The 16,285-nt window shown below is 32.1% G+C and overlaps 1 protein-coding gene across 1 annotated transcript in view; it reads right to left on the bottom strand.

Moving 5' to 3' along the window:
- Positions 1-6,592: 6,592 nt before the first annotated feature.
- Positions 6,593-16,285, bottom strand: part of LOC145292867 (serine/threonine-protein kinase greatwall-like) — a 93,793-nt gene continuing 84,100 nt past the window's right edge. The window contains exons 14-15 of the mRNA XM_080138975.1: positions 13,029-13,139; positions 6,593-6,783 (exon numbers count right to left, since the gene is read on the bottom strand). Coding sequence (XP_079995101.1) covers positions 6,737-6,783; positions 13,029-13,139 — 158 coding nt within the window. The 3' untranslated portion in view covers positions 6,593-6,736. The remainder of the gene's footprint in view (positions 6,784-13,028; positions 13,140-16,285) is intronic.

Raw genomic sequence — 16,285 nt, 5'->3', positions numbered from 1 at the left:
GTTATATCCAGTCTGGGAGGACACGGTATGTCGCATAGATATTGAGGGGGCAGCCGAAGAAGAACAAGGTGTGTTTTAAGTTTAAACTGTTGTCTAATGACTACGATAATATATAAGCAAAAGGGTTGATATTTAAAAACGCCACCACATCTAATGTAAGACTCCAGCAATGAACCATATATTATCAAGGAAGAAAATTAAAAAATTACATCATAGATTAGAATTATCACTTCATCCTTCAAGACAAGAATTTGCAGAGACAAGATGACTTTTCATTGCAGCTGGTGAGTTATCCTTAGTCTTGGCAGACATAGAACCATACCTGGGACACTGAGAGATGAGGCAAAGATTGGTTGTTTTTGTCTTACGGCATATCAACCCTTTTCAGGATATTTAATGTCAAATCCAGTTATTTTAAAGAAAAGTTTTTTAATAGAAGATATTTGTTGTTTTCAAGTCGATTTCTATTTAACACATAGTTGGGACCCTAACAGGTACTACCACTCCGGACTCAGAGTGGACCTGGGAGCAATGGCAATTAAAGGGTGGCTCCATACTCCCCAAAGCTCGCAAGCTGGGGCCTCACCATCGGATATAGTTTAAGGTCATATCTAGGACTATGAGACAAAGAACGAGGTATGATTTAAATTAATTTTGAACTTAAATTTTTTATGATGGAAATTTCATAAGAAAAGATTTTATAAGCAAAAATGTTGATAAAAAAGCATGAAAATTATTGCAGGTTGTTTGACACTTTTTCTCAATCAAAATATTTACGCACTGGGATTTTTTTTTGTTTCTTTTTTACAAAAATCCCAATTAAATACAAAAATCACTGATTAAAAACAAGAAAAAAACATTCAACTTGAAGAAAAAAAATAAAGATAAAAACTGAAAAATCTTTAATAAATATGTTTTTAATAAAATGAAATTGACATTTCAGTTTGATTTTGAAAAACTGAATATTTATTGATTGAAAACTAAAACTTCTCTTTTCTTGACTTTGATAATCATTACAAAATCTCCAAAATATTTTTAAAAAAAAAAAAAAAAAAGAAAAGGTTTGATTTTAAAAATGGTTCCATTCCTTTTACTATGTATATGATAATAATTATAAAAAGACATCACACAAATTGTAAGTGAAGAATGAGAATTAATTCTAAAAACTGAAAAAAAAAGAAAGATTAATGAAAAAATGATAAAGCTAAATAAAAAAAATGAAACAAAATAAAAACTACAAAAATACACTATGAAAACAAAAATACTAAGAAACTCTATGAAAAAAACAATATGAAAAAAAAAACCAATATGAACAAAAAAATAAAAAATGAAAAAAAACAATATGAAAAAACTATTAAAAAAGCAATATGTAAAAAGCAATATGTAAAAAAAAAATATGAAAAAAAGCAATATGTAAAAAACAATATGAAAAAAAGCAATATGTAAAAAAATATATGAAAAAAAACAATATGAACAAAAAAATAAAAAACAATGAAAAAAACAATATGAAAAAAAAACAATATGAACAAAAAAATAAAAAACAATGTAAAAAACAATATTAAAAAAAGCAATATGTAAAAAAATATATGAAAAACAACAATTTTTAAAGCTTATGAGAAAAAAATAAGTATGAAAAAGTAATGAATTTTTCATGGAATGATACGTAAAAGTTAATCTAGAAAAGAATGTAGAATTTTCAATCTTAATTTTTTTTCTTGTTTTCTTTTATTTACAATAAATAGAAATTTAAATGTAAACGTTCAAAATATGAACGTGCAGACAAATTTATAAATTAAGTGGAATCCTTTCCATTTTCAAATACAAAGGAAAAGAAAATGTGTTCAAAAGAATTTTTATCATTAAATCTTTTTTTTTACATCGAGGTTCTGCAATTTTCTTATCTTTGCTTTTTTTTTTGTCAGTTTTTTTTTCATTTTATTGAGGATAAATATTTTCCTTGAAATAAATTTGAATACAACAAATGTTGATAATGTAAAATATTTAATGAAGCTAAATTCAAATAAATTTGAATTTCATTTTTCTTTCAATTTTTTAATATAAATTTTCTAAATTTTCTGTTACTTATATATCTTTATGCAATCGTTGTTTATTCATGTTTTAATATGATGCTAATTTATTTATGTTTTAATATGATGCTAATTTAGAATTGTGAAAAAAACCCTTGTACATGTGTGCATGTGATTAGGCATAATTTAAATAAAAAGCAAAAAAAAAAACTCGGTTTTAAATTAAAATTAGCAAAACAAAACACTTTAACCAAACTGTTCATTTTCCTGGTCAAGTTTTCGTTCTTGATGTTAGAATACAAGCGCATGAGAAAATGTCAATCACACAATGAAAAACCATAATACATTAATTCATAGCAGGAATTATTTTCTGGGTGCAAGTCCACAGTTCAACCCTAATTAAAAAAACAAAAAAACAAAAGAAAAATCTTTATAACGTCATGGAATGAAAATTTCATATTCCAAAAATTATGTAAATTGATGAAGTAGCTTTATTTTTAACAAAGAAAATCAAATTTAATGAATAAGCAAAACAGGACAGTCTCACGTCGCCACTTTGAAGAAACAGATAATTCCACAATAATTCAAACTTGTGAGATCAGCTAAAGGTTTCATATTAATTGCTTAAAATTGTTTCAAAATGATTTTCTTTATATAAAAAACATACTTGATCAATTTATGTGATATTTGGAATATGACATTTTCATTTCGAGACACATACATAATAAACAATTTCTGTATTTTCACTTATTTAAGCTGGCCTGTGAACTTGTACCTAACCCTAACCCTTGTACCACTTTCTTTTTGGCAATTAAAAATCTAAATAGTTCCATCCAAATAATAAAGTTAACACAAGTAGACATTTTTCAGAATTTTTGAGACGAGGATTGATAATTTGGATTATTTACAGAGTTCATATGGATTTTCAATATCCATTTTCAAAGTTTTTCAAGACCTTCTCCAGAAAAAATTCAAGTTTTCAAAACAAAATTGGGTTGTTTTACAACTCATAGCAATTCGAAAAAATGGGGGGGGGATTAAATATACAACAGATAAATACTACAATAGCCAATAAAAGTTACTTTGCAATCTACAACTTTCGTTACCACTTTAAAATTTTTAAATTTACAACCAAGATGGCTGACATCTTGTCCATTTATTTTTCAACCTGGCTGGCTTCATCTTAGGTTATCACAATTTTTTTTGTGTGTGTGTGGGGAGGGGGGAGGGGTTGCCATTGGAGAGTCCTGTCCCACAAGGAAGTTTTTTTTTAGAGGGGGAGGGGGTGAAAAATGGCGCATCTGCACTATTAGAACAAAATTTTGTAGTTGATAAATGGAGTTTTCAGATAAAAAACAATGGTTTCTACTGATTTATTTTTGCCAATTACAATGTTAGATTCCAAATTATGCAATCGAAATTACCTGAATATTACTGAATTATTAAAAAAAAACCCAAAAAAACTTTGTATTAGCAGGTGAAAAATTGCTGCCATCTTGTTTAATAAAATAAATCGAAACGGAAAATTACCTCTCTTTTGAACTCTATGTCTTACATAAGCAATTACAATCGTTTTCTTCAAAGTCTATTTTCTTTAATAAATAATTTTCTAGCTAATAGATTTTCGTAATTTTTGGGTATAATTATCTTAAAAATATGAGAAATACATCCCATTGTTTTCATGTAAAATTCAGTTTTACGTTTTCTGAAATTTCGTTCTGATAGTGTAGAAGCGACAAAAAAATGTGTAACAACTGAAAATTAGGTCGAAAAAATGGAGTTACATCCCTTTATAATAATGGGACGTAACTCTTGTATTCACAACACTATGCAATTTCAAACCAATGTATTTTAATTTTATTTTCATTATTTAAAAAAAATATTTTAATGGTATTTTTATGAATACTTAAAATACAATTCAATAGTACTTATTTCGATTTTATTTTTAATATTTCGACAAATCTTTCTCGATTATTAAATCATTTCTCTCTGATAGGCTCATAAGAGTAGTGGTTGATGGGCAGAAATCAGAGACCCACAGTATTAATGCTGGAGTCCCTCAAGGGTTCATCTTGGGCCCAACTCTCTTCCTGATCTACATCAATGATCTCCTAAAACATATACTTAAATCATTCGTTGACATCTATGCTGATGACACGACCATCTATGACAACACATCAAAGGCCGTAAATGACAAGGTTCTCTCTGATTCTCTCTCCTCTGATCTTGAGCGCATGGTACAGTGGGGGAAGAGGTGGCTGGTTAATTTTAATGCATCTAAAAGAAAGCTTCTATCTTTACATCATAAACGCTCTGATCCCCATCTGGCATCAATTGAAATGGATGGCTCTCATCTTGAGGAGTCTCCATGTTTTGATAAGCTTCTGGGATTGACCTTTACTTCTGACCTGAAATGGAACACGTACATCAAGTCTGTTGCCAAGGTCGCTGGAAAAATGGTAGGATCCTTCTACCGCTCCAGAAGATATTTCACTAATGATGCAATTCTCTATCTATATAAAAGCCAAATACATCCGAGGATGGAGTACTGTCGCCACACCTGGGCAGGAGCTGCTAAAAAACAGCCTATCCTGCCTTGACAGAGTACAAAATAGACTTCGTGGCTTAGTGGGGGATGCCCTTTTCTCTTCCCTGCAACCTCTCTCTCACAGAAGAGACGTTGCGAGCCTATCTTTGATTTATCGTTATTTCCATGGCAAGTGCTCGTCTGAGCTGCAATCTCTGCCCCCCCCACATCGCCAATCTTTCATGAAAAACACTTGTCTAGCTGAAACCACTGTCAACAATTTTCCCCATTCTTTATCTGTGCCTAAATCAAAACGTAGATTCCATGAACAAAGCTTCTGTCTTAGAAGTGCATGCCTGTGGAACTCTCTTCCGTTTGCCTGTTTCCCACCTGACTACAACTAGGATGTCTGCAAGTCCAACACAAACAAATTCCTGATAAACTGACCCCTTAAATAAGACACTTTATCAAATCTCCATTACTAACAATTACTTCGATATTATCCCATTGATTACTGTACATGCAATAACCCTTATCCCCGAGTGGCTTCCGGGCCTTGATAAGTGGTGACTTCCATGTACAAAAAAATAAAATTCTTGACATAAAGAATTCAATTTTTAAGGCCTTACAAGACAATCTGATTGTCTCCAAATCCAACATAAACAAGTTCTTGATGAACCGTCCCCCTAAGTAATTCAATTTACAAAATTCCACTACTTATGTTCAATTTGCTATAATCACATTGACTAATGTATACCCATTAATCCTTATCCTCGAGTGGCCTTCGAGCCTTGATAAGTGGTGATTTCTGTGTAAAAAATAAAGACATTTTCAAGAAATTTTCCATATTTTCAAGGTAATAATAGAAATAAAGCTTTTTCAAGACAAAAGTAAAAATTCAAGGATTTTTTAAGTGCAAACCTTGAATCTATATTTTTTTGTGTTCAACTATTATGTTCATCTTGGCTGCAACATTTGTGAAAAAAACAAAACAAAAAAAAACAGTAGTCTGAATAATCAGAAATAATGCAAGTAGACATGCGTGCTTAGGTGATTATAATAAAATGCAAGCTAGCATAGGTTTACTTTCATCTTTTTTTATTAATTAAAACGAACTTGTAAATCAATAAATCTCCATTAGAAAAACATTCCTGGCTTAAATAAAAGTTTAAAATTAAAAACTGTCAAGTATTTACTTCTAAAAAAAAAAAAATTCATTTTCTCATAAGTATAAAATAACACGAGCTTTCCCCACATTTTTTGCCGTTTATATTTTTGAGGATAAATTCTTTCTCGCATTATTTTCCAACTTTTTTCAATTTACTTTGGTCCATAGCATTCTATTCTACTGGTCACTTCATGGCATAGCCGGGAAGCATGATTGGAGACCTATTAACAAATATTCAATTTTCAGAGATTCTGGAAGGCAATCAAGTCAAGTATACTTGCAAATTCTTAAAATAACGTTTTGACATTCTAATTGATACCAATGATAAGGAACAGATTTAGTACGACACTGTATCTGATGTCACAATGTCATTTTATATGAGTAGCCACTTCATGAGAGAAACGACTTACTGACAAATGTTTGATTTTCAGAGATTTATTTTTTATGAAAATTAAGTCATTGAAAAAGAATGATATTCTGTGTTAAAAGATGAACAAAAATACAAACGTGGATCAAATCTTTTTATTAGACATTTTAATTCAATTTTTGCTTTGTTTAATTAAAAGATGTATTTTTTGTTGTGGAAACTGATCAGTATTAAACAAAAAGAAATAATTAAGATTTCTGGTAAAAGATTTGATGCATATAAATATTTGCATTTATTTTTCTTTCAACACATTTTCTCACCCTCAGGTTTAAAATATTATTTTATGTATTTTCAAATGTGGTTGACTTAATTTCATGCTGTAACATTCGAAATCAGTTTCTAATTGAGCTTATCAGCTGCATCATAATGTGGCACACTGTATAGAATGTCATACTTCAGCCTTTCTTTTCTTAGGATTTTCTGTTTCTCATTTGGTTTTTCAGTTGGTTTTGTTTTGGTTTTGTTCCCAAATTTCTTCCAATTTTTTTCTCTGTTTCAATTCTGTTTCTCTTAATTTCTTTTGATTTTATTTAATCTTCTGTTTTTTCAAAATTTTTATTCAACCCTGCTCTTCTCCATATCACAGTTCACAGATCAACAGAGGAGACAACCAAACACTGCAAATTGTTCCGTACTGAAATATATAAAAATAAAAAATAAAATACATTTAACAAAACAAGTTAATTCATAAAAAAGTTTTCTAGATATTTTTTATTTCAAAGCTTATTTTACTGCTCAAAATATTAAAATCTAAATTATAATAATAATTTGTAAAAAAACAGTGTTAACAGAGAGCTATTTTAAAATGTTTTTCTTTAAAACTTGAAATAACACTTGTCTTTACACAATAATAAATCTGCATAAAATAAAATTAAAATGATATTTACTGCAGTTACTGAGGATTGTTATCACAAAAAGAACACGCTATTTTAACAATTACAATAGAAAAATCAAAACATACTAAATTTAAAAATTTGAATATATTTTCTATTCAGATTATACACAGTTGTCTCCTTTGCAAACATTCATGGTTTGAGAAATATATATTCAAGTGCAATGGGGAAAGAGGTGTCTGGTCAATTTTAATTCATCTAAAACCAAGCTTCTATCTTTCCATCATAAACTCTCTGGTCCTCATCTGGCATCAATTGAAATGAATAGCTCTCCTCTTGGAGAGACTCCATGTCTCGACAAACTTCTAGGTTTGACCTTTACTCCTGATCTGAAATGGAACACGTACATCCAATCTGTTGCTAAGGCTGCTGAAAAAACTGGTAGGATCGTTCTACTGCTCCAGTAGATATCTGACTGCGGATGCAATTCTCTACCTATATAAGAGTCAAGTACGTCCAATGATGCCACATCTAGGCAGGACTGCTAGAAGCAGCTTATCCTGCCTTGACAGAGTTCAAAATAGATTTTGTAGCCTATTGGGGGATGCCCTTTTCTTTTCTCTACAACCTCATTTCCTACAGAACAGATGTTGCGAGCCTGTCTCTCTTGTTTTTTTTTTGTTTTTTTTATTCAATTTTCACCCCAAACAAGGCACAGTGCCACTTTGAAGCAGGGGGCTACTATTAGGGAATTAATTAGCGGGGTCATTATGAAGGGAGAAGAGTAGAAAGATGTTTGTTAACATTACACTTGAACTTCTGCATATCATTGCAGTTGGGAAAGCAGAATCCCGGAAGGGAGTTCCAAAGACCCGCAGTTCTGGGGAAGAAACTATTGGAGTAAAAGGCTTTCTTGCACCTAGGGATCTCCACTGTAAAGGGATGAGACTTATTAGCTTGTCGGGTTTGTCGGGGGTAGTTACGTCGGGGAGATACAAGTGTTTGCAGTTCGTCAGAGCATTCACCATTAAAGTATTTGTAGAACAGGCAGAGGGATGCAACATCTCGTCGATGGGACAGAGGTTGAAGCCTAGATGACAGTTCAGGACCTATCAGGTTGGCGACTCTTTTTTGAACCCTGTCCAGGAGCGAGAGACAAGCAGCAGATGCACCAGCCCAGATGTGACAACAGTACTCCATACATGGGCGAATGGTTGCCTTATAGAGGTATAGGATACTGGCAGGCGTAAGTAGTTTTCTAGCATGGTAGAGGGAGCCAACCTTCCTTGCAGCAACCTTGGCAATGCTCTCAATGTATCTATTCCAGTTCATATTCCCTGTAAACGTTAGGCCGAGGAGTTTAAAAGAAGTACTTTCAGGCAATGTGTTCTTGGTCATTGCTATTGGTGGTAGAGAAGGTTTCTTGTAGTTATTGAAGGAAACAAGCTTAGTCTTAGCAGCATTGAATGAGACCAACCATTTTTGTCCCCATTCCACTACGGATTGGAGGTCATCCTCTAGTGTTTCTGCCATTTCCTTGGATATGTGTTCCTTTGTTTTCCCCTCATATCTGTTATAGAGAGTGGTGTCATCGGCAAATATACCCATCTCCGAAACAATATTATCAGGGAGGTCGTTTATGAATATCAGGAACAATAGAGGTTCAAGGATAGACCCCTGAGGCACTCCCGCATTTATGTCATATTGTTTGGATGTACGTCCGCCGAGGACAACTTTGATTTTTCTATTACTTAAGAAGGATTTAATTACATTATGAATTCTTCCAGTGATTCCATATGATCTAATTTTCCTTAGAAGACCATCGTGCCATACCCTGTCAAAAGCCTTAGATATATCAAGGGCCACCGCTCTATCCTCCCCTGTTTTATCCAATGAACGGTATATACGTTCAGAAACTACAGTTAAGATATCTGCTGTTGAACGGGCTTGCCTGAATCCATATTGTTTGTCAGTCAGGAGTTTAGCAGCTGTTAGGTGCTGGAATAGGACTTGATTTACTAAGGACTCAAATATTTTGGCGAAAAGCGGGAGGAGGCTAATGGGGCGATAATTTAGTGGGTCAGTTCTTTCACCAGAATTCTTGAAGACTGGTACCACAGAGGCGGTTTTCCAGCAGTCGGGAAAACAGGATTCGTTAAGGCATTTATTGTAAAGTTTGGACAGAACTGGAGCAACCTCGGCAGAGCATTTTTTTAATAGCACAGCCGGGATGAGATCTGGTCCACATGCTTTAGAGGTGTCTAGGTTTTTTATAATAGCATGTACCTGAGAAGGGGTGATTTTCAAATCGTCAAGTGTGGCGTCTGTTCGAAGAGGAAAATCAGGGAGTGAGTGGTGTACCGAGTTCAGTGTGGAGTTTGAGGCAAACCGACTGGCAAGCAGATTAGCCTTGTCAGTTAGGTTTAACGTTATTCTCATGGCAAGTACTCATCTGAGCTCCAATCTCTGGTCTGACTTCCCGAAAAACACTTGTCTAACTGAAACCACTATAAATAATTTCCCCCACTCTTTATCTGTGCCTAAACCTAATCATAGATTCTATGAACAAAGCTTCTTTCTTAGAACTGCACACCTGTGGAACTCTGTTTTCCTGCTGACTCCAATATGGTCCTCTTCAAGTTCAATGTGAACAAGTTCTTGATGAGCCACTCCTTAAGTAATCCAATTTACCAAATTTGCACTACTATTGACTACTGCACACTCATTAACCTTTATCCTCGAGTGGTGTCTTGGCCGTGATAAATGGGGACTCCTTTGGAAAAGAATTAAAAAAAAAAAAAAATGATAAATCCCAGACAAACTGAATAGATTATCTTGTACAACCTCTACCTAATATATTGAGCACTTTGGATTGACTAACATATATTTTGTATTATTTGGACTAATCGGACTACTGTTCTCATTTTGAGTGTTATTTTGATAACATTTCGGTCAATGTAACCTTCTTCAGGTGTATATTATCGAACTTGGGAATTTGGACAGAATTTTGAACGAAACCCTTTATTTACTTCACAGGGGTATCATGCTCTTGTTCTCAGCAATGACTGGATAGAGGGCCGCAATTGTATTTTTTGGTCACCTACACTGAGAATTGAACCTTCAGAAGAATATCACTTTCACAATTTTCCAGCCGCCACTACCCCTTTCCCTCCAAAAATAATTAAATCATAAACAAGAATAAAAATAGATGGTGATTTGAATCTTTATCACAAAACTACCCAAGGTAGTTTTGTGATAAATGGACGTAACTCTTGCATCGACAATACTAATATGCAATTCCAGAACAATGTACTTTGATTTTATTTTTTTATTTATTTTTTTTTTTACATAGGCATCACCACATTATCAAGGCCAAGAGGTCACTCAAGGATAAGGGTTAAAGAGTGTACAGTAGAAATTGGACAATATAGTAATCATTAGTAATGAAAATTTGGTAAATTTGATAACTTATATAACTTTTCAATAATAATATTTTAAAAATATTTTAATGGTATTTTTATTAATACTTAAAAACATAATTTAATAATATTTATTTCGATTTTATTCTTTAATATTTCAACACAAATTTTTACTCGACATAAAGAATACACGTTAAGATTTTTTTTGTTCCTTAGAAGCACCGGTTGAATTTGAATAAAATAAAATACATATTATATACGTTTGAAGCCAAAACAACGCAGTATTACAAAATAAACAGACATTTATTTTGTTTGAAATATATTTATGAATTTCAATATAAATTTCAAACAAAATAAATGTCTGTTTATTTTGTAATACTGCGTTGTTTTGGCTTCAAATGCATATAATACGTATTTATTTTATATAAAGAATACAATTTTCCAAGCCTTTTCAAGAAATTTTCAAGGATTTTTCAAGGTAATAATAGGCAAAAGTCAAAATTCAAAGACTTGTCAAGTCTGTACGAACCCTGTATTAAATAGTATAATAAAATAAACTTATATTTTTCTTGGGCGATGTCGCCTTTAAAAATACCTGTTCTATCTAGGATATTGAGCATTTCGGATTGACTAACGGATACTCCTTAACATATGTGTTATTTATTTACGGACTGTTATCCTCATCTCCATAGTTGTTGTTTTTTCACCACATATCAGCCAGCTCATCTCTGACCTTCTTCAGGTGATTAACTGCGACGGGATAGGAATGCTGAGTCTTAACTGTATTCCACGTAATTATTGCTTTCCATAGTTGTTGTTGTTGTCACCATATTTTGGACAACTAATCCTCTGGTCTGCTTTGGGTAGGATTGAGACTGCTATCTTCAGACAATGCTCACCTGGAACTGTAGAGATTCAATGCCTTTATCCACTGCACAATGAGCCATGAACCGTCCGCAAATAAATAAGTACACAAATTACTTATCTCAAAGGATTTCAATAAAAAATATATAATATTGATACTGTATTATTTCTATTTTCGAATGCGGGCAGCCCCATATACTAGGTCTAATATAAAACAAGTGAATTTTTTTTTTATTTTCGAAAGAAAGCATTTATATTTATTAAAAAAAAATATATCATTTTCTTAGTATCTAGACAAATAGACACATATATAAAAGAGTTAGGAGTTAAGAGGAGACAGAGCTAGAGAGACGGCTAGACGAACGAGTGGAGTGTTGGAGACAGGGCCGTAATGGCCCTGTACGGAGGTGAAACAGAGTCTAAGACAAGCATGCAATATTCCAACAAGGAAACATTAGTGAAATAAAAACTGTCTAAAATATAACCAAAGATTCTTGGTCTTTTTTTTTTTAGAACAAATGTTCATTTCAGCTTTTAGCAGATTCATTAACCAAGATCCGGATGAACAAAGGTATGATTTCTATTATTAGCAAGATGCATAACCACTCAGAACTGAGTTGTCCCTTTCGTGTTATCTGTATTGTAAATGTCCTGTAACACATACCACACACATCCACAATGGATTTATGAACATTAGACGACAGGAAGAAACTTCACTATATACACAACTCATCATATGCCCAACATACTTTATATACAGCGCCTTATATATATATATATATATATATATAAAAACTATATTTGTAGTCATCGACATACAGTCCTGTTTTGTTGTATCACAACTCATCAGTGCCGCTAGACTAGCATCTCTCCCAAGCCAAGGATTGAACCTAGAACCGTCGTGTTGACAGTCGGCAGTTCTCTCACTCGACCATGGAAACGACGCCCGTAAATAACTCGTCGGTAGATATTATACCACTCGTAACACCTGCTGTAAATGTTTTATAAGAGGTAACCCTCTATATCTGTGCCATAATCAAAATGTGGATTCCATGAACAAAGCTTCTTTCTTAGAACTGCACGCCTGTGGAACTCTGTTCCGTCTGCCTGCTTCCCTCCGGACTACAACTTGGATGTCTTCAAGTCCAATGTTAACAAATTCCTAATGAACCGCCCCCTTAATTAAACACTTCATCAAATCTCCACACTAACGTAATGTGCTTGCAATAACCCTTATTCCTGAGTGGCTTCCGGGCCTTGATAAGTGGTGATCACTGTGTAAAAAAAAAAAAAAAAAAACCGAGATAGGAGCTCAGTCGAACACCTTCCATAAAATTACTGATAAGGCATACAAAGACTGACAATATCTTTTTCTGTAATAAAGGGGTGCGGAGAACAAATAAGATAATCCATTCACTAAATTGTAAAATCGATTTTAGACTTTCTCGTGGAAAGAAAGAGTGTTCTAAGTGGAACCTCTTCAACTGTAGCAGCATTACTTAATCCGAGAATGCATCTGATTCTTATATAAGTAGAAGATTGCATCTGGAGTTATGTACTTTTTGGAGTGATAGAATGATCCCACCATTTTTACAGCAACCTTAGCAAAAGATTGGATAAAAATCTTCTAAACATGTCAATCGGTTTGATCGTTTCGGGAAGAGACATTTACAACATGTAAAAGAAATGGAAAGAAAAAAACAAAACAAAAGAAAAACAAGAAATGGGTTGGAGGAAAAAAAGGAATGCGAATGAATGGTTACCATCAAAATAACTTGTATCTGTGCCATCAGTGGGTTGCGGTTGAAAGGGAGCAGGTTCGTCTAAAAGTTGATTCCAATGAATATTTTCAAACACTTTCATTTTCATCATATCTACAATTTTAGGAAAAGACAAAATTTTTTTTTTTGAATAAAAGAAAAATTATAAAAAGGAAAAAAGACAAAGTAAAAACAAAAACAAGATAAAATAGATAAAAGAAAAAAAAAAAAATAAATGGTTTTCAGAAGACAAAACATTCAATTAAAAGAATAAATTTGCTGATGACACCATGCTCTATAACAGAAAACATATCTAAGTAAATGGCGGGAACACCAGTAGAAGACCTCCAATCTGTAGTGAAATGGGGACAAAAATGGATGGTCACATTCAATGCTACCAAGACTAAGCTTGTTTCCTTCAATAATTAAAAGAAACCTTGTCTACCACCAATAGCAATGGCCAAGGACTCTTTATCTGAAAGTACATCTTTTAGACTCCTTGGCCTAATAAAAAAAATAAAAAACTAAACTTTTTTGTAAATAATGAGATGATTTTTTTTTTACAGAATTCAATACAAAATGGATAAAAAACCAAAAAAAAAACAAAAGAACAAAAATCTAAGAAAATGGGAGAAAACCAATAAATAGAACGACCTCCCCAAATTACATATCTACTCATCATAAAAAAGGACATTTTTTTGTCTGCTTCATCACAAGTTTTTTTAAACGAATATCTTAACATCTTTTAGAAATGGGAAATGTTTCATTAATACTAAATGATAATAAACGCTTAACAAATAAAGTGCATGAGATTTTCAGTCTGATGTTCTACAAATTGAACTGCTTAAAAGTTTTACATTGATAAATCTGTTATGTTCTCCATTTTTATTAATACTTATGTTTATTCTGTCCTTGTGGGGAGGCATGTACATAAAACTTGTGTACATAATAATTTTCTGTGTGTGACGTTATAAAACATATATATATATATATATATATATATATATATATATATATTTATTTATTTAAAACAAAGAAAACAGTTATACGCATTTATTATTGTGAAAACAAAACAAACAGAACATCTATGTTGGTTCTTAGTGGATTGGTTTGTTAGCTCGGTTGCAGTCAAAATTGAAAATATTATGATGTTTTAGTTTTTTTATGCTTTTGATGAAAAAAGATTAAAATTCAAACAAGAAAAGCATCTTCATTTCTTTGTTATTGTTGTGCGCTATTAAATCTGGAAATACTTTGTCTAAGTTTCTTGTAGGGTTGTATACTTTTACCCATGTTTTAACATGTAGACATCTGGGATCCAACACGTAGCAGAGTACGTCACAAGGAACAAAGGAAAAGTAATAACTTATCTCCTTTTTTTGCAACAACAACATATTTTTCATTTTTTTCCCCACATAAAATATCGTGCTCCTTTTCTCTGACCTTTCAAATGCCCTCGTCTATCTGTGCACATATTTCTATACTTTTTTTCCTTACCGTGATGTATTTTGCATACGACTGGCATTTGCATACACGTATCCATGCACTGTTACAGCATGAGTTAAAATGCTTTGTTGCTGTTGACATGATTGGGGTGGAATTTATGAAGAAAATGGTGGTTTTCTCGTTGGAGGACTTAAGTTCAAATATTTCTTCACTAGTGCTCAATACATATGTAGAGTAATTATAAGTGAAATTATATAAACACCAGAAAAATCTACAGCTTAACCTACATTTCGATATTAATCATCTTCTCAGTCTTGAACCGTTGAGATTAATATTGTTGAAACGTAGATTAAATTATGTTTTTCTGATGTTTATATAATTCCATGTATACAAACACACACACATATATATATATAGTCCTTATAGAATATTACTGCCAATAATATTTTGTAAGACCTATAATCACAAGTTTCCATACCAGTTGATTGTTAGATAATTTTATTCTGAAGTATATATATATATATATATGTTTTTGTGATACGTCTTGAATGAATTCAATTATTTACGAAAGTGCATTTTTATCTAAATGCGAGTTGAGAATTTTCCCTTTAACCAATTTGGTACCCCCACATGGGGAGCAGTATATATATTATTTTTAAAATATAATTATCCACTGATATGTGTTTCAGCCACTCTAATGAGTCGTAGACAACAAAACCCATGTCAGTGGATAATTATATTTTAAAAATAATACATATACCGCTCCCCATGTGGGGGTATCAAATTGGTTAAAGGGAAAATTATTCCCAACTCTCATTTAGGTAAAAATGCACTTTCGTAAATAATTGAATTCATTCAAGATGTATCACAAAAAATAAAAACAAATAACATATATATATATATATATATATATATATATATATATATATATATATACCAGAAGTTTTTCATTCCAAATACCAAAAGATAGAATCAATTTGCATTCATAAATTTTTTTCATTTTTATATTTTACTAGCAAAAGTACCTGTCATTGACTGAGTTCAAAAACAGCCTACAGAAAATGGACTGATTTATGAAAGTATGATAGGTTATGAAAAGGAAGGGTTGTAAAGAGATAGCTTCGAATTTCAGGGTATCAAAACCAAAGCAAAATATGATGAAAGTAAAAATAAAATAGATAACCCCCATAATTTATTATACCATACCTGTTCACACTGAAAAACTTATCACAATATTTTGTGGATCTATATTAAACAAAACCTTGTTAAACTTTGTGACATATTTACATTCTATGGAGGTCAGGCGCGAATGAACACCCTATAATTTTATTATACCATATTTCTTCAAACTGAAACATTATCAAAGTATACTTACGCAGATAGATATGAAAAGTCTTCATTAAAGTTTGTGCCTATTTCCATTCTATGGAGGCCAGGCGCGAATGCAGACCTCACAATTTTATTATACCATCCCTATTTAAGTTAAAACATACTTATCAAAATATTATTATGTACATCTATATCAAAAACACTTGTAAACGTTTTTTTTTCATTTTTTATTTCCATACTTTGTGGACCAGGCGCGTATGCAGACCTCACAATTTTAATGAATCATCATTATGCCAGATCAAACATACTACCCATTCCTGTGTCTCGGTACATCTTCTATCATTATATGTGATCAGTTTTCTATAATAGTCAACCATATAGGAGCCTATTCATGACCAAACACACACATTCAGCTTTATATTAAAGATTTATTTTCTTTTTTCTTTTAAATTATTTTCATACATATTTTTAATTTAGCGAAATAT

The sequence above is a fragment of the Euprymna scolopes genome, chromosome 14 (genome assembly GCF_053919585.1).
Source record: "Euprymna scolopes isolate OS-2025 chromosome 14, ASM5391958v1, whole genome shotgun sequence".
In the NCBI taxonomy this organism is placed as follows: domain Eukaryota; kingdom Metazoa; phylum Mollusca; class Cephalopoda; order Sepiida; family Sepiolidae; genus Euprymna; species Euprymna scolopes.
Note: the sequence above shows the minus strand (reverse complement) of the source record. Positions and strands in the feature narration are given on the sequence as shown.